We start from the raw sequence: 25,681 nt of genomic DNA, 5'->3' as shown, positions 1-25,681 counted from the left end.
ACCAACAGTCCACAGGAAATACGCTTTGTATACATGCACCGCAAAAGCCATTTCAAATCAACAAAGCAAAGCAGTGTTGCCAGCTCTTGTGATTTTATTGTGAGTCTACAGATATCCAGCGCTTTTCTTAAAGCCCCAGCATGTGATTAGGGGAGAATTTCCACTTTCCATTTTAAAAAGGACGTTTTTAGCCCTCACATTTGCAGAGAAAAGATTGAAAATCTGACTTGAGTGCTCCCAAAAGGCTCAGAAACCAGAAGGCAAATAAAATTACCCAAAATGTTTTGTTTAATTTTATGATGGGGGGAACCTAATTCATGATTTTTGAGCGCTTGAGGTTGGGAATGCTGCACTAGGACCTGCCTTATTGTCAGTTTGTGGGATCTCCTGTTGGCATACTAGGCCAAGGAGTCTAGCGATTGTGGAGACAATAGGTTAGCCCCTACATAGAATATCGGAGCACCACTCTCCCTTTCCTTCACAGAGTCCCTTACTGGTGTGACTACGGTCTTATGCTCCACGCTAAAGAGGATACTACCAATACAGGGAGAATTGGCTCTAGGTTCCTCAAAAGAGATCCCTGGTGTGACAGTAGCAGCCAGAAAATATCTGAACTTGCAGGGGGAAGAGGTGAAGATACAGAGTTTATGGAGGGGCTGAGGGAAATAGGCAAAGGGAAGCTATAGAGATGTTAACATGTTACAGGGCAAGAGTGATGGCAGTAGAATTTTCTGAAAGGGACTGAAAGGCAAAAGCTGACCGTAACTCAAGAAGAGGTCAAAGTAAACAGGAAAGAAAACGACACTTGTCACACTGGACAAGAGATAAAGAGGAAGGAATTGGACCACATCCCTGGCATTCACACGCTGCTCTCTGGGGGTGGGGACAGGAAATAACAGGATCGGTGCTGAGCTATTTAACAATTGGGGTGGGAGAAAAATGAACAGAGCACAAGTTAACTCTCCAAATAAAAAGGCTTTGAAAAGTATTTGTTGCAACTGCAATGAGCAAGTCCAAGCCCATTATCAGGGAGGCCAGCTTGCTGAGAAGAAAGAGCGTCGGCCCGGGTGATACCAGCAGCATGGAAACTTGACAGAAGAGAATGAAAACAGTTTCTAATGTGCTTTAATATGGAGTTTAAAAAATTAAAAACATTCCAGTCAGACTGTGGCTCCCCTGCAAGGCCCATGGTACGGAGAAGGCTCAGGGATCCCATTCCCTCCCTCGACTACAATCCCAGAACTCATCCCTCCTGAGTGCAAGCAAAGCACTACTGGTCACACCAGAAAGGCCACTGTGCCCACCGCCAGTGTCAGGTCAGACACTTGAGCTGCTCCACTACAAATTGCCCTTCCCTCTCCATCCCCTCTCTGCCTCTTTCCTGCTCAGCCAGAATAGCTCCAGGAACGAGCGGCTTGTGAAGAAGAGATCTTTCCTACTCCCCTGCCGCACATCTGAGACTTCTAGAGCCATAAGGCAGCCCTATGGTTCCTCCCCACTTCCTCCCAGTTGCTAACTATTCACATCCTAGAACTGTTCTATCACTATTTGCAGGTTAGGATTGATACCAAGCATCAACCCTGCCAAGGGTTAAAAACAGTATCATCTTTTCTTTTTAGTAACCGGACTAATGCTTGGGCTCAAAAATGCCAATTCTAATTTTAAAAGGACAAGTTAAAAATTTCATTCTGGTCTAACATTGGTAACAATAATAGATTAAAAGTAACACCTGTAGTTACTAACACTGAATAACCGCAGGGGAAAAAAAGAACTATTTACTTTGTGCATGAAACCGCCTTTTGGGAAGAGTCCGTTTCCTTTCTGTTTGGGTCCTTCAAACAGCAAAAGGCGATAGAGATTCTTTTATTTTATTTTTAATTGGGAAAACGTGACTCTAAACCCATAAAAATTGGCCAGGCACTCAAGAGGAGGCATAATATCTGAAGCAAGATTTAATTCAACTGTTTTTTTAAACTTGATCATATCCCTTTAAAATCTGAATATGAAAATACATTTCACTCTACAGTCCTGCTGAGCAGGGATTCTCTACTAATTCTCAAACCACTGGGGTGAGAAAACAGGTGCAGTTGTCTTTTCAAACTAGAATTTTTACAGCTAGTTAAAGCCTCTCATGTGAAGTGAATTACTTCTGATATTTTGAAAAGGAATGAAAACAAATGAGTTGCTCTACTTTACTGAGCACAAACAGCAATTTTTGACTGACAAAAGTGGAAAGTATTTAACCTGTGGTCTGGATTCACTGCATGGGCATATACTTATCCTCACTATGTTTTAAGTTCTATCACACTGGAATGCTAGTTAACATACAAAATTTTACTAAATGCATTGAAATTTACTCTGCAGTTTGCATATTTGAAAAAGAAAAATGTACACACACACCCCCCACAAAACTATTTTAAAAGAATGTAAGAACTACTGAACACAAGGACATTCACTAGCATCTCCTATACTAGGCACAATGGCGTGCATTAAGGGCATATCTATACAGCAGCTGTTAGCATGCTTCCCAGCATGAGCAGACAGACATATGCTAGCTCTGCTGGAGCTAGTGCAATAAAAATAGCAATGTGGCCAAGGCAGCACAGGCTCACTGCTGTGTACAAGCCTTCCCGACCCCATGAGTACATACTTGGGTGGCTAGCCCAAGCTGCCACCACTACACTGCTATTTTTAGTATGCTAGATCAAGCAGAGCTAGCATGCATCTGTCTTCCTGTGCTGAAGCATGTACCCAGCTGCTGTGTAGACACATCCATAGGCGCCAACTTCTGCTGGCACTGGTGGGTGCTTGACCCACCTCTGCCTTGGGCCCCACCCCGCCACCCCCACCCCCATTCCAACCCCTTCCCCAAAGTCCCCACCCCAACTCCGCCCCCTCCCTGCCCCTATTGGACTTCTTCCCCAAACACCCATCCCGGCCCCGCCTCCTCCCCTGAGCATGCTGCGATCCCGTGCCTCCCCCTTCCCTCCCAGGGCTTGTTACGCCGTGCTGGGAGCTAGGGGGAGAAGCAGGGACGCGGCGTGCTCAGGGGAGGAGGCGGAGGTGAGGTGAGGCCGGGGGGGGGGGCAGGGAGGGGAGCTTGGCTGCAGGTGGGTGCAGAGCACCCACCAATTTTTCCCTGTGGGTGCTCCAGCCCTGGATTTGGCGCCTATGGACACACCTTAAAAGGAAGTAGCCACAGCAGTGCCTCTGTGGTCTGAATGGAACTGAAGGATATTCAGCATGGTGCATTTCAGACTCTCAGGGTGAAATCCCACTGAAATCAATGGAAGTTTTGCCACTGACTTAAATGAAGCCAGGATTTCACCCTTGGTCCTTAATTCACTATAGAAACAAAAGTAAGGGTAGGATTTTCTGAAGTGCTCAGAGTTAGCCTAACACTGCTTCTACCAAAGTCAATGGTAAAACTTCCACGAGTCAATGGGAGCTCAGTTAGGTTAACACTGAACACTTCAGAAAAATCTCACCATTAGTTTCTTTGTTTCTATAATACATTACATGTATGTCCATTTTAAGTCCCTTTTGTAGTACAGAGTGGTGTCAAGGAGCCCTAGAGTAAGTGAGAATCAGGCCCGTAACCTTTATCCCAAGGTAACAAAAGCTCTGTCACAAAACAGACCACTTGCACATGCTGACATCTGCAACAAAATAAATGGGACCAGGCTATTTCATTACACAGTTTTTTCTTACGCAACCGCAAAAACATTAATTTGCTAGTCAGAGTAAGATGGCAGCCACTCTGCAGTTTCAAATTCTAACAATTATCCTTTAAATCTCCAGTTGCCTTGCAGAAGAAAATGTATAAAACACAGCCATGGCTCACACCAAAGAGCCTTTCCATACCCAGTTGTTGTATGATTCAATGAGTCATTTAAGTAGTGAGTAAATCAGCCACCACCTATGTACGTCAGTATCCTGTTACTGGAGACTCTCCCCTGGTAGTCACTCTCGCCACTAACAGGAATGCTAGGACAATCAGAGAGAACACTGGATACCAAAAAAGCAGGTTTTCAAATGAACATTTTCAACGATCATCAAAAATATCTCAAAAAACATAGCAATGGCATCCCAGTTCCTCTATTCATTTAACAACAGTCTCATGTGCTGCCCCAAAACATTGTTATATTTACCTTCTCTACAATCCCCTCCCTAAATAAAAAGCAGCAGAATTGAAACTTTAGGGTCATTTGCTGTGCTAATAATATATTGTTGAAATTAATTATACCCAAATCAATAGCTTTTGTCTATGTAAGTTTTCACCTCCTACACTCTATTCATTACAGGAATCCATACATTTATAATTCAGTGCATGATAATAATAATAAAGCAGCGGTGCATGTCAGGAAGACAAACTTGACATACAGCAGTAGCTTTATCTCAATGGGAGTATCTAGAACAGGGGCGGGCAAACTTTTTGGCCTGAGGGCTACATCGGGTTTCGGAAATTGTATGGAGGGGTGGTTAGGGGAGGCTGTGCCAGGCTGTGCCCCCGTCCCCTATCCATCCCCCCCTTGCTTCTTGCCCCCAGGACTCCTGCCCCATCCAACCCCCCCCCACTCCCAGACTGCCCCACCCCCGGAACCCCTGCCTGCCACCATTCAACCCCTCCCATTCCCCACCCTCTGACCGCCCTGACCCCATCCACACCCCGCCCCTCTATCCAAACCCCCTGCCCCCTTACCAAGCAGCACAGAGCACTGGTGGCTGGCGGCGCTACAGCCCCGCTGCCCAGAGCATTGCGCCGGTATGGTGTAGTAAACTGCTCTCCATAACTGCTACCAGTAGCACATTCCGACGCAGAGCAGTTTAATACACTACACCAGCAGCAGGGCACGCTGAGGCTGCGGGGGAGGGAGAACAGTGGGGGAGGAGCTGGGGGCTACCCTCTCAGGCCAGGAGCTCAGGGGCCAGGCAGGAGGGTCCCACGGGCCAGATGTGGCCCGTGGGCCATAGTCTGACCACCTCTGATCTAGAAAAACATCTGTCACCACCAGCAAGGGACAAGATGACACCCAAAGGGCTGGACTGGGGAATTCCCAGTCATCAAATAACTATGTCTGTGAATTAGAGGCTTAAACTTGACGTCAATCTCTTCCTATCACATGCACTTTGTGCATCAGTTATAGGTTTAATTAGAGATATCCTACTGTGTATGTGTATGTGTATGTCTCCAAAATCAGCAGTCAGCTCATTGTGTCGGGGGAGGGAAGAGAAAGGATGAGACCTTAAAAACGAGGGAGAGAAGAAACTATCTTGGAGCTGAGAGATTTCCAAACACTACACTAGGCGTGGTTAATGTCACAGATTTCACCCTCAATCCCACTTGTACACTTGGGAAACCTCTTTTGCAGAAGGTTTCATACTACTTATTGCCATACATCAATTGAAGTAAAATCTTGCAATTAAAATTTATTCCAAATGTTTCATAACTGGATATTAAAGATCTGAATATTTTGGGTATTTCCATGGTTCAAGAATTTCATTTATTTAAAAAATAGAACTAAAGGAGTCTAACTTGATAGAAAAGTTATTTTCTATCAATATTTTTGAATCATCCTATAGAATTTAATAGAGTAGTATATTCCTGCTATGGGCTAAGTAAAAACCCCTAAAAAAACCACAACCTACTATAGAAAAGTTCTCATTCTCCATTCTATCCTATAGCTTTTTAGAATAATTTCTGTAGAGCCCTATTGGTTTTATCCCTAGGAAATTCCATAGAATTTTCCCATAGAGGAAAATTAAAGAAGGCCAAATGCTGCAATTCTGGCACAGAAGTTCCCATGCCAGGCAAGCCCAGAGAGGCAGCTTTCATTACACTAGCATTTGGGGTACTAGGCCAGCAGAAGCTTCTAATGGCAGCCACTGAATCAGAATCCTAGCTGCCCAAAGCCACTTTCTTCCCCGTTTCCTATCAGGACCAGGCACTTATAATGCTGCTCTGCCCCCTTTTGTAGCCCTAAACATAGAAATGGAGTTATGGACCCTATGCACTCCCAAAACCTGATCATTTGCTCAATTTCCAGTACCAGGGATCTCTGCCATTATTTGCAGAAGCACAAACCCAATGGAAAACCAGGCCCAATTACAAAGAAAATATGTTCATTTTATTTGTGAGTCTCTGTAGTGCCCAATTACAGGTAACTGGGAGAATGTGCTATGATTACTACAGCTACAATCAACATGAAACAGCCCAGAGACCCAGAAAGAAAATACTCCACCACAGCCACTTGGGTAAACAAAGGAAAAATGGCCAAAGGACGTAATTCAGAATGGAGAGAAGGCGGTGGAGAAGGAGGAGGAGTGGAGATGTGAAATATCAATGTCTTCTTCATTTAACTGGTACAGATCAAGGCCTAGTCCCAGGTTTCCACATTTGCTCTTGAACAACTGGACTTCACTGTCCATAAATACAATGTCCTGCACTATTTCAAGTGTTCCCTTTGTGCAGCAGGGGAAAACTCAGAAGAAAGATGGAGAAGGAGAAAACTTGGGTAGAAGAAGTGATTTTCATATAGCATGTTAAAAATGTAAAACGTATTTGTAATTGAAGGCCATATGCGTGAACACACAGAGAGATGGGCCTCAAACCAAAATCCTGGATACAAACACCCACCCCAGACTTGCTCCAGACTTTATGGTTCAGCCCCCATCTCTGTGTTAATGATTTAGAATCTTAAATCTTTTAACTTGTTTTTAAAAGAACATAGTCATTCACTTTTACACACTTTGACCCCCAATATAACAAGCACAAAAGATTATGCGAGTTCAATTTTTGAAGACACTTCTGTCAAAAGAGCAGTGCACATTAGAGCTAAAGTTAACAAGTATCACCAAGAACAGTTAAATAGCATAATATCTTGGATTTTAGATATAGGAAATAAATTGTAAGGTGGAACTGTACTGTAAGAGTGGAGTTTCCAATTCCAGCAAATATTATCTAGTGGACACTTCCTGCTGTTACCTAATCAAAAAAGCAGGATTACTAGTAAGGATTAAACTATAATCAAAAGCTCTCAACACTGTACACTCCACTCTTTGTACCCACCGTTGGGCATCAGTGACCCATGCCATACCATTTGCCCAGCAGGGAGTGCATGAGGCAGTATGCAGTGGCACAAATAAGTGCCAGAAAGAGTGGTGTTTCAGTTGTGCATTCCCGATTTTACCACCCAAAAATATCCCTTTAATAAAAAATAAATGCAAAAATCCCAGGGCCATTAGAGTAAGGGTGATGCTCTCCATCCCGGAATTACATGAAATTACTGCGGAGCATCTCCACATTATTCTAGACAACCCCATTCATCTTCCTCGACCACTTGGGTGTTTTGTGAAGTCCCCAGTCATCTCTCACTCAAGCCTGCTGCAGGGCACTTCGGTTTGTAGTTTCTAGAAGAGAGTCAGGCTCCATCCTCGATAGCTTTCCTTAGGCTGCTAAGCAGGGAGTTTAACATTATGTAAACCACCACTACCACAGTCTTTAAATCCACCACAATCTATTTATTGAACTAGCCTGGGGATTAAAATACATTGGGGGAAGAAGAGGAGAAAGGAGCAAACAAAAATAAATTCACTCCCTGCAGTGTCCCAAGACCTTTTCTCTCCATGGGCCTAATCCAAAAATCCACTGAAGTCACTGGAAAGACTTCCACTGACTTTAATGGGATTTGGTTCAGGCCCCAAGCCTCCAACCCTTTTCACCATCATGCCAAATTTTAAACAGAAATGCCGCATCCTCCATTTAACTGCTGCCGAGGCTAGCTTTAAATTCAAGCTTAACACGTGACATGTAGTTCCCTTACCTCGCTGTTGTGGCCCCTCAGATTGAAGTTGATTCTCTGAGGGGTGTTCCGGTCTCTCCGACAATGACTGGAGGTGAAAGTCACTCCGACAACTCCTCTGCCATTGCCTGTTGCCAGCCAGCCCTCTTCATAGTACCGCCTCCTGCACACTGGTTTCTCCTTCTCACTTTTGGGAACTCTACCTTTCCAGGAGAGGCAGAGGATGTTGGAATCGCTGCAAAGAACAGGTCCATGTTCCACCGCTGCATACATGCTTTTCTTTATCTTTAATTTTTGACATAAGAAAGTAATGTCTAGTGCACAAAATTTAAATCTATTTTTTTATTGATAAGACTGACCTGGGATAGATCATTGGAGGGGAGAACATGGGTCAGTGTTTATAAATATCCACCAAATGCATAGTGAAAAATTCTTCTATAAAAGACAATGGCAGTTGGCTAAGAAAAAGTAACACTTAAAAAAAAAAATCAGGTTCCTTTTGTCTTTGAGTCATTAGAGTGAGGGTGCACTGATCCTTTGGAGAAACAGCTCCTTCATAAGAGGCGCTCAAGAAGTGGTAATTCGTCTTTTTGCTCAATTTGATATAATCTTTATACAGCCTGAGATTCCAGTTTAGCGTAATGCAATTCCAGAGACAAAGAGTTGCAAATGTGTAGATTTCAAGTAACTTAAGGCTTTAAGATTTCCTCCAGTCAGATTTTCTTCAAAAGTTCAGTCGCAGAAATTTAAACACGCACACATATATACGTGTAGATATATATATATATAGAGAGAGAGAGAGAGAGAGAAATATATATATATGACATTCATCTTTCCCAAGCTGCCCTCTGGCATAACTTCTCCACCAAGCAGATTTCTGCTGCTAAAGTTGAGAGAGATTGCATAAAGGGAAAAAAAGGCACACAAACCGTGCGAAACAACAGATCCGAGCTTGGGCAGGCACCACCGTGCCAGGCCAGATGGGAAATCCCTCTCGGTACTAACCTACTCAATGGATTCAATGGTTTTTGCAATCCAGAGACAGTCTTATTTTCATTGCAGCTCTTTCTTCCACCAGAGACCCAACACAACCTGAACTGTTTATCATGCGAGCTCGCCTGCTTTCCTACTTCTCGCTGCCACACGGGCATGAAAAAGAAAACCCCTTTTCATTTAGCAGAACCAAAATGCTGTAAAGCTTTTAGAGCAGATAAGTTTGCCTCAGGTGAGCCATGAAATTCTCTCTCCTACAGAATAGGGCTGCACTTCAGGCTTTTTTCTTTTACTTTTCCCTTTTTCCTACTACAAATGAATCACAGACTTTTCACCCTGCTGCAAAAACAAGTGCCAAAATTAAAGCACGTCAAGAAAGCACTCATTTGCAAACCTTCTAGGATTCAAGGAAGGAAGAAAAATAATCAACAAAAAGAGGAGCAGTACTAGAAATCTGACTTCCCAGTTTCACTATTTCCCTAGATATTTTCCTTTCTTGTTTGATGGGCTCCTTCCTTCTTGAGGCTTGTCTAGAGCTCAGATTCATAGTTCCAAAAGACCACATTTGCAGCTGTACATGAAGGAAACATATGTAGTCTTCTGATGGTTTTAGATGAACAACATTTATTAGTTTATACCATACTAAGCAGAAAGAGAAAAGAAAAGGAAAGGACAAAGTACGTTCAATGACCCGGTTAACTCAATACAGAGGATGAGGTTTGTCAGTTCAATGCCCAAACTTGTCCCATTGTTCCTAAACTTACTTTCTTCCAGTCATTACCACACAATAAATGGTCACCATGTATTAGTCCAGTACATTAAACTCTTACAGTTTACTGAGCTCAATGCAAAAAATGTGCCAAAGACAGTTCATTGTTCCTTTTGCAATATCCAAGTCGTTTCTTCCCCACACTGCCTCTCTCTCAATTATTCCTTTAGATTGTAGAGGTATTTGTGAGGCTTGTTCTGTGGCAGAGGGTGTTTTCTTCCTCTTCTTGCAAACTTTTTTCACCCGTGAAGACCATGTGGAAAGCGGACCATTAGTGGTAGGTGTCTTTCCATGGGCTCTTGATCCCTGTGCTGTTAAGTTGCTCCATCTGGTTCCTAAGTTAATTTTCATCAATTGAGGAATTCCCAAGAGTATGCAAGAACAAGTCTGCTTGGCTGTGGAAATATGTGGGTATATACATACACACGGTGTACACAAGGTCACTCAACCTTGTATTTGGAACTGCATCTGCCTTTTCAGCTTCAGTATGGTAGTCTAATAAGATGTCTATTCTTCAAAGCCTTGACATCCTGGATTCTTCCCATTCTGTAAAACAAAGCACACACAAAAAATACATTGAAAAAACAAGACTGCAAAACAATGTAGTCTGAGATATATATGCGAGCTATTGGGGCAGTTATTCAGTATTATGATTTGATATTTTATATGTATATAGCTTTTTTCATTCCAAAGGATCACAAAGATTTTCACAGTCTACACACATACAAAACCTAACAAAATGCAACCAGGTCTGGAATAGAGAGGGAGCAATTAACTATCGCATAGCACACTACACCACAGTTGGGGAAAAGGGAAATTTGGGCGGAGGAGGAACCAAAGTTACTCCCACTCTCACAAAAGAGTCATGGGATCTTTACTGTAAGCGAACAGGAGACAGAAGTAGGGTTTTTAAAAAGGTGTCACCTGTAAGAGACATAATAAAGTACATAGTGCTATACTCCATTTATCTGCCTCCAAAAAATGAAGGAGTGACTTGATCCCATTGGGATTTAACTTGTGATTCCAGGAAGTCTGAGTATTCCCAAACAGGATGCCTAGAACTTCGGGTAAAATATTTATGGGTTTTAAAGACAACTTATGTCTTGAACTGAAAGGGTCACAGCCACCAAATATACATTTGAATTAGGGGGGGAAAGAACCAAGCAATTAAATTCAGTTTTATAAAGATGAGCATAACTATAAGATAAGAGGCATGTGTTTAACATGCATTTAAAAGTTGTGTCTACACTAATTTTGTCCTCTTTTTGATTCAGTATTCCATTAAAGAAAGTATTACAGCTGCAAAGATAGCCTTGCCTACACTACACACTAAACTAGTGGTTCTCAACCCGTGGCCCAATCAGCACAGAGCTGCGGCCCATACAGGTAGCATTGGATGCAGCCTATGTAACACATTGTGGGCCCTATATGCAGTGCTGCCAACTTTCTAATCGCACAAAACTGAACACCCCTGCCCCGCCCCTTCTGAGGCCCCGCCCTGCCCCTTCTCCAAGGCCCTGCCCCCCGCTCACTCCATCCCCCCCCCACTCACTTTCACTAGACTGGGGCAGTGGCATGGGGTGCAGGAGGGGGCGAGGGCTCTGGGATGAGGCCAGAAATGAGGGGTTCAGAGTGCAGGCTGGGGGTGAAGGGTTTGGGGTAGAGAAGGAGGCTCAGGGCTGAAGAGGGGGTTAGGGTGTGGGAGGGAATAAGGGTGAAGGATGGGGTTCCGTTCTGAGGCAGGGGGTTGGGGTGCAGGAGGGGGATCGGGCTCCGGCCAGTGGTGCTTACCTCAGGTGGCTCCTGGAAGCGGCCGGCATATCTGGCTCCTAGGCAAAGGGGCCAGGGGGCTCTGTGTGCTGACCGCACCCACAGACACTGCTCCCGCAGCTCCCATTGGCCGCCGTTCCTGGCCATCGGGAGCTGTGGAGCCGGCGCTCAGGGTGGTGGGCAGCGCACAGGAGTCCCTGTGGTCACCCCTGTGCCTAGGAGCTGCATGTGCTGGCTGCTTCCAGGAGCTGGGCAGAGCCAGGGCAGGTAGAGAACCTGCCTTAGCTCCACTGAACAACCGACCAGACTTTTAGTGGCTCGATCTGCAGTGCTAATCGGCACCACCAGGGTCCCCTTTCAACTGGGCATTCCAATCAAAAACCGGACGCCTGGCAACCCTATGCATACGCGGACCACAATGGTAAATAGGTTGAGAACCACTGCACTAAACTGTGCTAACGCCACATTTAGAACAATTGCCATTACATGAGAGTCAACAGCGTCTGGCAAAGAGTTTATAAATCCATTCCTTGGACAACCTGGTGAGGAGGTGGAGTAGTTTACAACACAATCTAGCTAGCATGCTTCTTATGAAATAGTCTGTTCATGCCAGTCAGGAAGACACTATCAGAACCTGCCTAGCAACAACTGGTCTAAAAGTGGTGGTTGCTAACAGTTTTTTCATAATAGCATGGTAAGGATTTAAAAACAAAAAACCACACACTGTTTTCTGAATTTACAGTGCTCCTGAACCAGATGCTGAATGAACTTGGCAGTGAAGAATAACTCAAATCAGAATTTGGAAAGCAATGGCTTCAGAGAGAAACTCTCTGCTTGTACTGTAAACAATCCTGATCCTTGAAATCGTGAAACAGAGCTGTTAGTTGCACCCCCTGCCAGGCTCTTCCTAACAGATAACAGATTTAAATTCAACAGTATTCCCTTTGCCTTGTCTTCAGTTGACAGCAGGGGCCTGTACTATGATGCGGGTCTTAACAGATCATACTGGCAGACAACAGAACTGGTTTTAATATGCTGCAAAGGGTGTCATTGAAACATCAACAACAGAGACATGAATAACACTTATGATAGCAATTGTTTGAACTGCATGAATACCATGTTTTTAAAAGGGGATTTTCAAAACCACAGACAAGCATACATAGCCTTGCACAGGTTTTTCATATAATTTCTTGTTTGCTACTTATGAAAATTAATAGTTTTGCTTTTGAAATGACTCACTCCCCCGATTCCCCATAGTTTTTTCCCCATTTGATTCCACAGTTAAGTAAAAAGGCTGACTTTGTATCATCTCTTCCATGGCTACAAACCCATGCCTAATGTTATATAAAAAATTCTGACTTCATTAGAGAATCAAGAAGAAGAAACAGTTGAACTGCAAGGCAGAAATAAAAAACACCTGAAATAACTGCAAAGGGGATACAGCAAGTGATTACTCAAGAACATTTTGCTTAACAACAATGGTTACTTCTCTAGCAGGAAAGTCTATCTATAAAATCTATGTGCAGCAGAATTACACACAGACACACACACACAAAGTTAAAAGAACATTAAGGTTGCAAGTTCAAGCACTCAAAAGTTAAGAAACACCAGAACTCAGATTGCCTCCAGGACCTTCATTCAGTCCCCTTGTAGGTATGCATTGTGATGCAGTTTTTAATTACACGGCCACACATTATTTGATCCCAAAGGACTTCTGCTTCATTTAGTGCCCGATCGAAAAGGGACCCTGGCAGCTCTGGTCAGCACTGCCGACTGGGCTGTTAAAAGTCCAGTCAGCAGCACAGCAGGGACCCGGGCTAAGGCAGGCTCCCTACCTGCCCTGGCTCCATGAGGATCCTGGGTCAGCCAGAGAGGCTTCGTGCGCTGCCCCCACCTGCAGAGCCAGCTCCGCAGCTCCTATTGGCTGGGAACCATGACCAATGGGAGCTGCAGGGGGCAGCACCTGTGGGCGCAAAGGCAGTGCACACAGCCACCTGGCCGCCCATGCACCTAGAGGCTGCAGGGATCTGGCGACTGCTTCCTCAGAGCTGCAGTAACCGCTGCCGAGAACCTGCTCCCTGAACCCCTGGCCCAGCCTGGAGCCCCCCTCTTGTTCCCCAAACCTCTCAGCCATCCCCCACCACTCAACCCCAGCCCTCACCACCACCACCCCACTGCTCCCCAAACCCCTGGCCCAGCCCGGAGCCCCCTTCTGCACTCCAAAACTCCTCATCCCCAGCCCCACCACCAGCTGGAGCCCTCACCCCCACACACACACACATCCCAACCCCATCCCAGGGTCCCGTCCCACACTCCAAAACCCTCATTCCCAGCCCCACCCCAGAGCCCACACCCTCAGCTGGAGTCCTCAACCCCCTGCACCCCAACCTTCTGCCCCCTGCCCCATTCTTCAACCCTTGGCATTTCATTGAGTCAGGTAGCTTATTCCTTGGCACCAGCTGGGAGGACACTGACAGCACCAGAGTGTGTCCCCCTTTTCAGTTCCAGTGCCTGGAGCCTCAGTAGCCCAGAAGAGCAATTGCAGGATAAGTCCTGCTCAGCCTCTGCAGCCCTGGGCATACAGCTTGCTCAGCTGCTTTGTAGGGATGATACATGCGCAGTCTGGTCATACATAGCAGCTGTGAGGGGCTGGAGCATGATCAGTACAGACTGAGAATTTAGCTGTCAAACTCCAAGTCTCTACTCAGCACGTAAGATCTGTGAGCATCTGAAAAGTCATGGGAGGCCAAAATTTTGGAAATTTTTTTTAGGAGCATAGAAATCCCACACAGTACAGTCACCCTGCTGCTAAATTTCAAGTCTCTGCTCTGAAGTATAGAGGTGCTACAATGGCTCAGTGGAACAGTTGTAAGAATTTGGGGTTTTGTTGTTGATGGTGGTTTTTTTTATTTAATTACTTTTTAAAGATTAGGGGAAAAAAGCTTTTTTCCCTAACCTCATTCTCCAAAATGGCTCAACTGTTTTAGCTGAACCTTTCCAAAAATTCAGCCGTAGGCAGACACCAGCATGAAAAATGTAACTACAAACATTTACATATATAAGCCACAGAAAACAGGGTCTCACATTGGAAAATGTCGGGTATCCTTAACTATAAGTATCACTACGTGCACCATCTATAATAAAAGGTTACACCATGTACTCCAGCTAGAGATCATATCTTTGGTTTCAAAGTATTTTCTCTCATCACTGGTCAAACACCAGTGTCTAGAAAAGTTTACTGGTCCTGAAAGTATTTATACTTTCTAGCACTGGCACATGTGGTAGAAGTGTAATTGAATATCTGTACCTTTCCTCTGGCTCCCTCCCTAACAGCGTCTCAGATACTGTGACTCATGGTGATGATGTAACATCTACAGTCACCTAGCGAAACATCTACAGCAGGGGTCCCCAAAGTGGCGCCCACCGGGGCAGTTGTGTGCACCTACAGGACACTGCGCCGCCGAAATGTCACAAAATACCACCACTGAGAAGCATTGCCGTTACTCGGCAGCAATTCGGCGTCGGCGCTTCTTTCCGCTGCTGCTTCTTGGCGGCATTTCGGCGGTGAGGTGTCTGGCGCCCGCCACAGTCTTGTGGGAATAGGAATGTGCTGTTCCCACAGAAAGGTTGGGGACCACTGATCTACAGTCATCAGACTGGGGAGGGAGAAGGGAAATCCAATATTCTCTCCACTTGAATTTGTTGGGCAACTCTAGCACTTCATGAAGAGTGAGTGAGTGAGTGAGTGTGTCCTTTTTAAGAATAAATAAAGATTTTATCAAGATCTGGCTTTTCTTGCATCTTTTAGGGCCAAACTACTGAGCATTTCTCTCCCAACTGCTTCCATTAACTTGTACAAATCATCAGTATTAAGCAAAGTTGGAAAATCAGAAAAATATTCACTTCCTCTCATGCATCTTTCATCAAGCTGTCTCCCTTTTGTCAACACAAAGAAGTCATGCACAGCCAAGTGCACGGATACTGCAGTCAGCTCTACACCACTTTACATTTCACAGCTCCCAACCTGTAGGGCTTCAAATTAAGAGCTTGTCTACACTTAAAATGCTGTACCTCCTCAGTGTAGAGACCACCTACTCCAAAGGGAGAAATACCTCCTTCGGCATAGGTAATCACAGAATCATAGAATATTAGGGTTGGAAGGGACCTCAGAAGGTCATCTAGTCCAAACCCCTGCTCAAAGCAGGACCAACATCAACTAAATCATCCCAGCGCAGGCTCTGTCACGCCGGGCCTTAAAAACCACTAAGAATGGAGGGTCCACCACCTCCCTACGTAACCCATTCCAGTGCTTCACCACCCTCCTAGTGAAATAGTGTTTTCCAATATCCAAGCTAGACCTCCCCCACTGAAACTTGAGACCATTCCTCCTTGTTCTGTCATCTGCCACCACTGAGAACAGTCTAGCTCCAAACTCTGTGGAACCCCCTTTCAGGTAGTTGAAGGCTGCTATCAAATCCCCCCCCCCTTACTCTTCTGTTCTGAAGACTAAATAACCCCAGTCCTCTCGGCTTCTCCTTGTAAGTCATGTGCCCCAGCCCCCTAATCATTTTTGTTGCCCTCCACTGGACTCTCTCCAATTTGTCCACATCCCTTCTGTAGTGGGGGGACCAAAACTGGACACAATAATCCAGGTGTGGCCTCACCAGTGCTGAATAGAGGGAAACAATCACTTACTTCAATCTGCTGGCAATGCTCCTACTAAAACAGCCCAATATGCCATTGGCCTTCTTGGCAACAAGGGCACACTGCTGACTCATATCCAGCTTCTCATCCACTGTAATCCCCAGGTCCTTTTCTGCAGTCCCCAGCCTGTAGCTGTGCATGGAATTCTTCCATCCTAAGTGCACGACTCTGCACTTGTCCTTGTTGAACCTCATCAGATTTCTTTTGGCCCAATCCTCCAATTTGTCTAGGTCACTCTGGACCCTATCCCTACCCTCCAGTGTATCTACCTCCCCACAGTTTAGTGTCATCTGCAGACTTGCTGAGGGTGCAATTAATCCCATCATCCAGATCATTAATGAAGATGTTGAACAAAACCGGCCACAGGACCGACCCCTGGGGCACTCTGCTTGATACCGTCTGCCAACTAGACATTGAGTCGTTGATCGCTACCCGTTGAGCCCGACAATCTAGCCAGCTTTCTTTCCATCTTATAGTCCATCCAATCCATACTACTTTAACTTGCTGGCAAGAACACTGTGGGAGACAAGCTTTACTCAAGTCAATATATATCATGTCCACCGCTTTCTGCATATCCACAGAGCCAGTTATCTTATCATAGAAGGCAATCAGGCTACAATCCAGGCCTTTACACAATGGGATTGGCAGTGCTCAATCACAAGGAATGTAGGATTCAGGCCTCAGGGTGTACACTCAAAAGAATATCAGGTTAAGGATCAAAGCTTCTTGTTATTAACAGATTATTAAAACAATGTTTTAAAAAAAATCCATTTGTCATTTAAATATTTAATTTCTCTTGGTTTGAGCAATGAAAATCAAGTGAACTTTCATGAGGATGGAAAACACACAACCCTAACAAAGGCAAGCCTCCTGCCAAATTTCAAGTCCTTGTTCCAAAGCTTGGTGACACCAGAGCTCCTTAAAGAAAAGGTCACCAAAACTTTTTTTTTTTTAAAACGAGGACAAAACAATGGATTTCTTAGGAAAGGCTGAACTTTTTTAGCTGAAATTTTCCAGAAATATTCAGCCTGATGCAGACCCCAACATGAAAAATTTTGGCCCTAACAGATAAAGCTTGGTAAAACTATAAGCAACTGAAAACAGTGTTGTATAACAGGAAGTGTTGAACAACCTTAATTAATGGGCAGCATTACCACCTCCTTGCCTATAATGCTGTGTATAGTCACTGTGACAGCGACATTCAAATTATAAATTAGAAGCAAGAGGCTAAGTTACTACAATGTTAAAAGTTAGAAATCTAACACACAGAAGGCAAGAAATGACATCTTACAGCACTGATTTGCTTACGTTGTACATTCTGGAGCAAAGATAGCCTCTCCATAATTAATGTTGCAGTTACATTTTTCTTGAAAACCTAGTTTTGTACTGCATCTAACCTCTGTATACATAGATAAATAGGCTTGAAATCTGGTGGGGCAGACTTTGAGGAAACTTTTAGGCCATTTGAACAAAGGGTTCTCAAAACACAGCACAGCAAAGGGTTCTCAACCACCCACCCTTTTCAAAGTTCTAGAGGTTCCAGAGGCAGCTAGGCAGCTTTCTTCCAAGCCGGGGCAAGCTTGTCCCTCTCCCAACCCAGGAGTATTGGGGGTGGGGGGGGGGGGAGAAATGTGTGTGAAGAAAACAGCGTGTTCCCCTCCTGGCAGGGGTGAGAGAGAAAAACAGCACACACCCCCGTTCAGGGGACCAGGGTGGGGGGGGAAGGTGGCTAAAACAGCACCCACTTCTTAGAGGAAAGCAGTGCAGACCCCAGTCCTGGTCCTACTCCACCTGCCTTGGGAGCGCACAGCTTTGCCTGAGAATCTCAGCATCTTCAACTCCTAGCTGTAAATGGGTGTCCCACGCATGGGGGTGGGAGTAAGGGTGGGGACAGGCAGCCCAAATGTGTTTACCTTTAAGCTGCAATGCAGGCACAGTACAGTATTTTCCCTTTCTTTTTTTTTTTGTGTGGGGGGGGTGCGCGACGGCCCTCCATGGCTGCCTGATAGGTTGACCAATCAGTCAGTAATTCTGGTGTTCGTATCTTTGAGGTTCTACTGTACCATATGCCACAGTTCTTCCAAAACTCACAGTATGTGCTGAAGGAACAGCCTCAGCACACAGTCTCCTTGAAACAAACTATCAAATCCCACTGAGCCATGGGGGTGTCCTTCATGGAGACAAGCAAGTACAAATCTATCCAACAGCACGCAAGAGGCTAAGTTTATTAACAGAAATGGTACCTTGATGGTTTCAGAGTAGCAGCCGTGTTAGTCTGTATCCACAAAAAGAAAAGGAGTAATTGTGACTACTCCTTAGAGACTAACAAATTTATTTGAGCATAAGCTTTTGTGAGCTACAGCTCACTTCATCAGATGCATGCAGTGGAAAAAACAGTGGGGAGATTTATATACATAGAGAACATGAAACAATGGGTGTTACCATACACACTGTAACAAGAGAGATCAGGTAAGGTGAGCTATTATCAGTGGGGGGGGGACGGGGACCTTTTGTAGTGATAATCAAGGTGGGCCATTTCCATCAGTTGACAAAAACGTGTAAGAAACAGTAGAGGGGAAATAAACATGCGGAAATAGTTTTACTTTGTGTAATGACCCATCCACTCCCAGTCTTTATTCATGCCTAAGTTAATTGTATTCAGTTTGCAAATTAATTCTAATTCAGCAGTCTCTCGTTGGAGTCTGTTTTTCAAGTTTTTTTGTTGAAGAATTGCCACTTTTAAGTCTGTAATCAAGTGATCAAAGAGATTGAAGTGTTCTCCAACTGGTTTTTAAATGTTATAATTCTTGACGTCTGATTTGTGTCCATTTATTCTTTTATGTAGAGACTGTCCAGTTTGACCAATGTACATGGCAGAGGGGCGTTGCTGGCACATGATGGCATATATCATATTGGTAAATGTGCAGGTGAACGAGCCTCTGATAGTGTGGCTGATGTGATTAGGCCCTATGATGGTGTCCCCTGAATAGATATGTGGACACAGTTGGTAACGGGCTTTGTTGCAAGGATAGGTTCCTGGGTTAGTGGTCCTGTTGTGTGGCATGTGGTTGCTGGTGAGTATTTGCTTCAGGCTGGGGGGCTGTCTGTAAGCAAGGACTGGCCTGTCTCTCAAGATCTGTGAAAGTGATGGGTCGTCCTTCTGGATAGGTTGTAGATCCTTGATGATGCATTGGAGAGGTTTTAGTTGGGGGCTGAAGGTGATGGCTAGTGGCGTTGTGTTATTTTCTTTGTTGGGCCTGTCCTGTAGTTGGTAACTTCTGGGTACTCTTCTGGCTCTGTCAATCTGTTTCTTCACTTCAGCAGGTGGGTATTGTAGTTGTAAGAACGCTTGATAGAGATCTTGTAGGTGTTTGTCTCTGTCTGACGGGTTGGAGCAAATGTGGTTGTATCGTAGAGCTTGGCTGTAGACAATGGATCGTGTGGTGTGGTCTGGATGGAAGCTAGAGACATGTAGGTAGGCATAGCGGTCAGTAGATTTCCGGTATAGGGTGGTGTTTATGTGACCATCGCTTATTAGCACTGTAGTGTCTAAGGAAGTGGATCTCTTGTGTGGACTGGTCCAGGATGAGGTTGATGGTGGGATGGAAATTATTGAAATCATGGTGGAATTCGTCAAGGGCTTCTTTTCCATGGGTCCAGATGATGAAGATGTCATCAATATAGCGCAAGTAGAGTAGGGGCATTAGGGGACGAGAGCTGAGGAAGCATTGTTCTAAGTCAGCCATAAAAATGTTGGCATACTGTGGGGACATGTGGGTACCCATAGCAGTGCCGTTGATTTATACATTGTCCCCAAATGTAAAATAGTTATGGATGAGGACAAAGTCACAAAGTTCAGCCACCAGGTTTGCCGTGACATTACCGGGGATACTGTTCCTGATGGCTTGTCGTCCATGTTTGTGTGGAATGTTGGTGTAGAGTTCTTCTACATCCATAGTGGCCAGGATGGTGTTTTCAGGAAGATCACAGATGGATTGTAGTTTCCTCAGGAAGTCAGTGGTGTCTCGAAGGTAGCTGGGAATGCTGGTAGCGTAGGGCCTGAGGAGGGAGTCTACATAGCCAGACAATCCTGCTGTCAGGGTGCCAATGCCTGAGATGATGTGGCGTCCAGGATTTCCAGGTTTATGGATCTTGGGTAGTAGATAGAATATCCCAGGTCGGGGTTCTAGGGGTGTGTCTGTGCAGATTTGTTCTTGTGCTTTTTCAGGGAGTTTCTTGAACAGATGGTATAGTTTCTTTTGGTAACTCTCAGTGGGATCAGAGGGTAATGGCTTGTAGAAAGTGGTGTTGGAGAGCTGCTGAGCAGCCTCTGGTTCATAGTCCGACCTATTCATGACGACGACAGCACCTCCTTTGTCAGCCTTTTTGATTATAATGTCAGAGTTGTTTCTGAGGCTGTGGATGGCATTGTGTTCTGCACGGCTGAGGTTATGGGGCAAGTGATGCTGCTTTTCCACAATTTCAGCCCATGCATGTTGACAGAAGCACTCTATGTAGAAGTCCAGTCTGTTGTTTCGACCTTCAGGAGGAGTCCACCCAGAATCCTCCTTTTTGTAGTCTTGGTAGGAAGGTCTCTGTGGGTTAGTATGTTGTTCAGAGGTGTGTTAGAAATATTCCTTGAGTCGGAGACGTCGAAAATAGGATTCTAGGTCACCACAGAACTGTATCATGTTCGTGGGGGTGGAGGGGCAGAAGAAGAGGCCCCGAGATAGCCCAGCAGAAGAATCTGTCCTTAGAGTATAGTTGGATAGATCAACAATATTCCTGGGTGGGTTAAGGGAACCACTGTTGTTGCCCCTTGTGGCATGTGGTAGTTTAGATAGTTTAGTGTCCTTTTTCTTTTGTAGAGAAGCAAAATGTGTGTTGTAAATGGCTTGTCTAATTTTTGTAAAGTCCAGCCAAGAGGAAGTTTGTGTGGAAGGTTTTATGAGAATATTCAGTTTTGAGAGCTCATTCTTAATCTTTCCCTGTTTGCTGTAGAGGATGTTGATCAGGTGGTTCCCGAGTTTCTTTGAGAGTGCATGGCACAAGCTGTCAGCATAGTCTGCGTGGTATGTAGATTGTAATGGATTTTTTACCTTCAGTCATTTTGGTATGATGTCCATCTGTTTGCATTTAGAAAGGAAGATGTCTGTCTGTATCTGCACAAGTTTTTTCATGAAGTTGATAGATTTCCATTCCATACGGCTAAATTCAGAGCCTGGCATAATGACAGGTTTCAGAGTAACAGCCGTGTTAGTCTGTATCCACAAAAAGAAAAGGAGTATTTGTGGCACCTTAGAGACTAACAAATTTATTTGAGCATAAGCTTTCATGAGCTACCGCTCACTTCATCGGATGCAACTTGATGGTGCTTCTTGTTTTTGATGTGACAACCATGTCTTGGGTTAATTACTCTACATTTAGAAAATGGAGGCCAGGGTATAGATTTCATCTTCTGGGTTTATTTAGTCCAAGTCACAGTTCTTAAAAGAGCTAACAGTAATCATCAATTACAATGACATATGACATGTTCACATTTTAAAAGAAAACTTCAATAAAATTAACCATCAGATGCCTAAAAACGTAACACAAACAAGGTAATAAAATTAGTTGAAATCTCATTTTGAATTTATGAAAAAGGTATATTTTCTTGTAAATCGTCTTCTTTTCAACCAGCCCTAACATATTTCCTTTTCACCCATTCTCTTTAATTATCTCCCCTTGCTCACTCGCCTCACTTTTATTTCCTGACTTCACCTCCACCAGCCTCCCATTATGTTGCAGCATAAGTCCCAACATAACTGCAAAATAAATAAATTACATATAAACAGTTTTGAAGTTTCATTGGGAGTGAATGGAGATTCTAAACAAACAACGAAAACACAAATCTGGGGACAAGAACTTTGTTAGCCTGTGGAAAGGGAAGGGAATAGAGCTGGAGGAGGGAGGTTAATGATGCTTGATTTCTGGTTTGTGCGATTAAATACACTTTCCCTCAGTAGTCTGACAGACCCATTTCTTTGCTTTCTACTACTATACTTTTTTCTTCTTTTGGGTAAATTTGAGAGGTTTCTTCCTCTTTCTACTAAGGCTGTGTATACCACTACAGACCTTACAGCAGTGCAACTGTAAGGTCTCCCATGTAGCCACACTGTGCCAGCGGAGAGAGCGCTCATGCCAACACAGCACTATCCACACCAGAGCTTGTGTCAGTGAAACTTACGTTGGTTGGTGGGTGTTTTTTTTCCCCCACACCCCTGACCAACAAAAGAGCTATTGTAGACATAACCTGAGGCAGCACCTTCACTGTTTGCAAATGGCCTGAAAATTCTGGGTATATGAGACAGTCAGCCAAGTACAAGAGCTAATCAGAATTAGAGAGAGATGTATATGGTGGTTTCTCAGAAATGACCAGACAGGGCATACGCAAACCTGTGCCCTTCGATTGGTGCCAGTATGTATTAGCCGAAGGAAGTAAGTGTACAATGATTATGCAAATAAAACACACAAAGTGCAGTGATTGGCATAACTGGGGGAAATGAACAGTTGATACCAGTAGATGACCAACAGCCCTACATCATGGGCAGTCAGAAAATTCGACCTCACCCTAATATAGTGACACATTAAAATCAAGCCAAACAATCATTTTGGAGGACCTAAAATGAGAAAATTTAGGTATCAGAATTCCTTATGTGTTCAATTGCCCTATTATTGACCCTGGATATTTGAGGGGTGGGTGGGAGGGGAGAAGACTCTCTATACACACACTTTGATGTATTATTTATAATTTTTATAAACCAAAAAATAATTCAGTTTTTCAGGGCAGAGTCCAAGCATGGTATGGAAAATGAGGGAACTAGCTATTACTTTTATGAATATTACATGTACCTCAGTTTACCTTCTTGCTGTTATTCTGTCTGACTACACAGATTTAAATAGAAAGGGGCTGCTAGGAAAAATAAGCAGGAAATGAAACAATGACCAGAGATATGTTTTACCTCCAAGGAAAACAAGAAGAGAGCAATTGTGGGTTGTTAACTGGGAAATGCCTGCCTGCCTGGCTCCAGACAGGTTAACAGGCTTATTTTTCTAGGGATGGGCCCCAAGATCAAAACAACAATGAACAAGCGTTCTCCCAAACAGTAGGTCATGACCCATCAATGGGTTGCAGGAAGGGTCTATGTGGGTCATGTGTTCCCTGGAGGCAATTCCCTCCCCCACCGCCATGCTCTCCCTTCCCCTGAGTAGCAGGCAGCGGCACAGGAAGTGGAATCCAAGTAGCAGCAGCCTGGAAGAAGCATCCCCAGGGCACATGCAGGGCAGGGCAGGGACAGACTGCTCACTGGTTCCAGTTGCTTCCTTCCTGCTGCTGCTGCCGCCGCCCAGCTCCCACTCCCCACACCTCTGCCCAGGGGAAGTGACAGCAGGATCCAGGCAGCAGGAACAACCTGAAGGAAGCTATCAGAGCCAAAAAGTGGTCATTCAGCAGCCTGGTACTGATCACAGCTGAGCCATGAGGAAAGAGGGATCACCTGGGACTGCAGGAGGGGACAGACCTGGGAGAGCAAGAGCAAGTGGATTGGGAGGAACCAAGCCAGGAGTTTGGGGGTCAGGCTGGGCTGGAGAGGGAGAGCAAAGATAACAGTGGGTCTCCAAAAAGAAACAGCAGTTGATGGGTCACTTTAATAAAGTTTGGGAACCACTGCACTAAACCTCAAGAAAGAGATTTTGGAGTTACCATGGATAGTTCTCTGAAACCATCCGCTCAATGTGCAGAGCAGCAGTCAAAAGGAGCTAACAGGATGTTTGGAACCACCACGAAAGGGACAGATAATAAAGAAAATATAATGTCACTATATATACTGTATCCCGTGTACACCCACTCCAGAAATACTACGAGCAGTTCTGGTTGCCTCTTCTCATAAAAGAGGAATTAGAATTGGAAAAAGTACAGAAAAGGGCAGCAAAAATGACGAGGGGTATGGAACAGCTTCCATAAGAGGAGAGATTAAAAAGGCTGGGACTGTTCAGCCTGGAAAAGAGACGACAGAGGGGATAGGAGACAGGTCTATAAAATCATGACTGGTGTGGAGAAAGTGAATAGGGAAGTGTTATTTACCCCTTCATGTACCACAGAACTAGGTGTCACCCAATGAAATTAATATGAAGCAGGTTTAAAAACAAACATAAGGAAGTAATTATTCACACAACACACAGTCAGCCTCTGGAACTTACTGTCACGGGATGCTGTGAAGGCCAAAAGTATAACTGATTTCAAAAAAGTAGATAAGTTCATGGAGGACAGGTCTACCAGTGGCTATTAGCCAGTATGGTCAGGGACACAAACCCATGCTCTGGGTGTCCCTACATCTGACTGCCAGGAGCTCGGACTGTATGACGTAGGATGGATCACTCAATAACTGCCCTGGTTTGTTCATTCCCTGAAGCATCTGGCACCAGCCATGTCCGAAGACAGGATACTGGGTTGGATGGACCATTGGTCTGACCCAATATGGTCATTGTTATAGAATCATAGAACAGGAAGGGACCTCGAGAGGTCATCTAGTCCACTCTCCTGCATTCATGGTAGGAATAAGTAAGTATTATATTCTTAACCATTAAAAACCCATTTCTAGAGAGGAAGGGGGTATGAGTAGGCAGCAACTGATTGGGTGAAGCACTGTAGGAGTGACAAAAAAATGCAAGAAGCCAGTCTGTCTCTCCCAGCCCAGAAGTAGAAACATCTGGGTTAAGCAAAATTATCCTAAACATGCTATGAAAGGATAAAGTGTAACTAAGACCAGATGTGTATAGGTTTTTGTTTTTTAACCCTTCTCTCTAATGGCTATGTAGCTTTCTGTGAATAAACAAGTCACTTGTTTCGAAAGGGCTGTTCTGAGACACTTTAATCAGTCACTGTTCACAGGCTCCTGGATGGAAGTTTCTTGCAGATGCAAAATACAGCTGGGTCTGGTAACATAGTTTGAAAACAGAAGAGCTGCAACCCAACCCAGAGCTCCAGCCTAAGATGGTTAAAATGCAGGATTCCACCCTGGAGAGAAGTGAATGATGTGAAGCTTGTCACCTAAGGGGTTCACTCAAGAGGGACTGCAAAGGCATCTAAGGGTATGTCTACACTACGAAATTAGGTCAAATTTATAGAAGTCTTTTTTTAGAAATCGGTTTTATATATTCGAGTGTGTGTCCCCCCACAGAAAATGCTTTAAGTGCATTAACTCAGGGGAGTGCTTCCACAGTACCAAGGCTAGAGTCGACTTCCGGAGCGTTGCACTGTGGATAGCTATCCCACAGTCTCTGCTGCCCATTGGAATTCTGGGTTGAGATCCCAATGCCTGATGGGGCTAAAACATTGTTGCAGGTGGTTCTGGGTACATATTGTCAGGCCCCCATTCCCTCCCTCCCTCCGTGAAAGCAAGGGAAGACAATCGTTTCGCGCCTTTTTTCCTGAGTTACCTGTGCAGACGCCATACCACGGTGAGCATGGAGCCCGCTCAGCTCACTGTCACCGTATGTCTCCTGGGTACTGGCAGACGCGGTACTGCATTGCTACACAGCAGCAGCAACCCATTGCCTTGTGGCAGCAGACGGTGCAATAGGACTGGTAGCTGTCATAGTCATG

General features: G+C 44.6%; 1 protein-coding gene across 3 annotated transcripts in view; it reads right to left on the bottom strand.

Moving 5' to 3' along the window:
* The window catches only part of TULP4 (TUB like protein 4), a 283,777-nt gene that overhangs the window by 221,474 nt on the left and 36,622 nt on the right, over positions 1-25,681 (bottom strand). For all 3 annotated transcript variants that reach the window (XM_084624123.1, XM_084624125.1, XM_084624124.1), the window contains exon 2: positions 7,824-10,110. In XM_084624123.1, the coding sequence (XP_084480249.1) occupies positions 7,824-8,075 (252 nt within the window). In that variant the 5' untranslated portion in view covers positions 8,076-10,110. The remainder of the gene's footprint in view (positions 1-7,823; positions 10,111-25,681) is intronic.

The sequence above is a fragment of the Lepidochelys olivacea genome (assembly GCF_965140295.1).
Source record: "Lepidochelys olivacea isolate rLepOli2 genome assembly, chromosome: 3".
Classification (NCBI taxonomy): domain Eukaryota; kingdom Metazoa; phylum Chordata; order Testudines; family Cheloniidae; genus Lepidochelys; species Lepidochelys olivacea.
The sequence above is the reverse complement of the archived record's forward strand: the minus strand, read 5'-3'. Positions and strand labels throughout refer to the sequence as shown.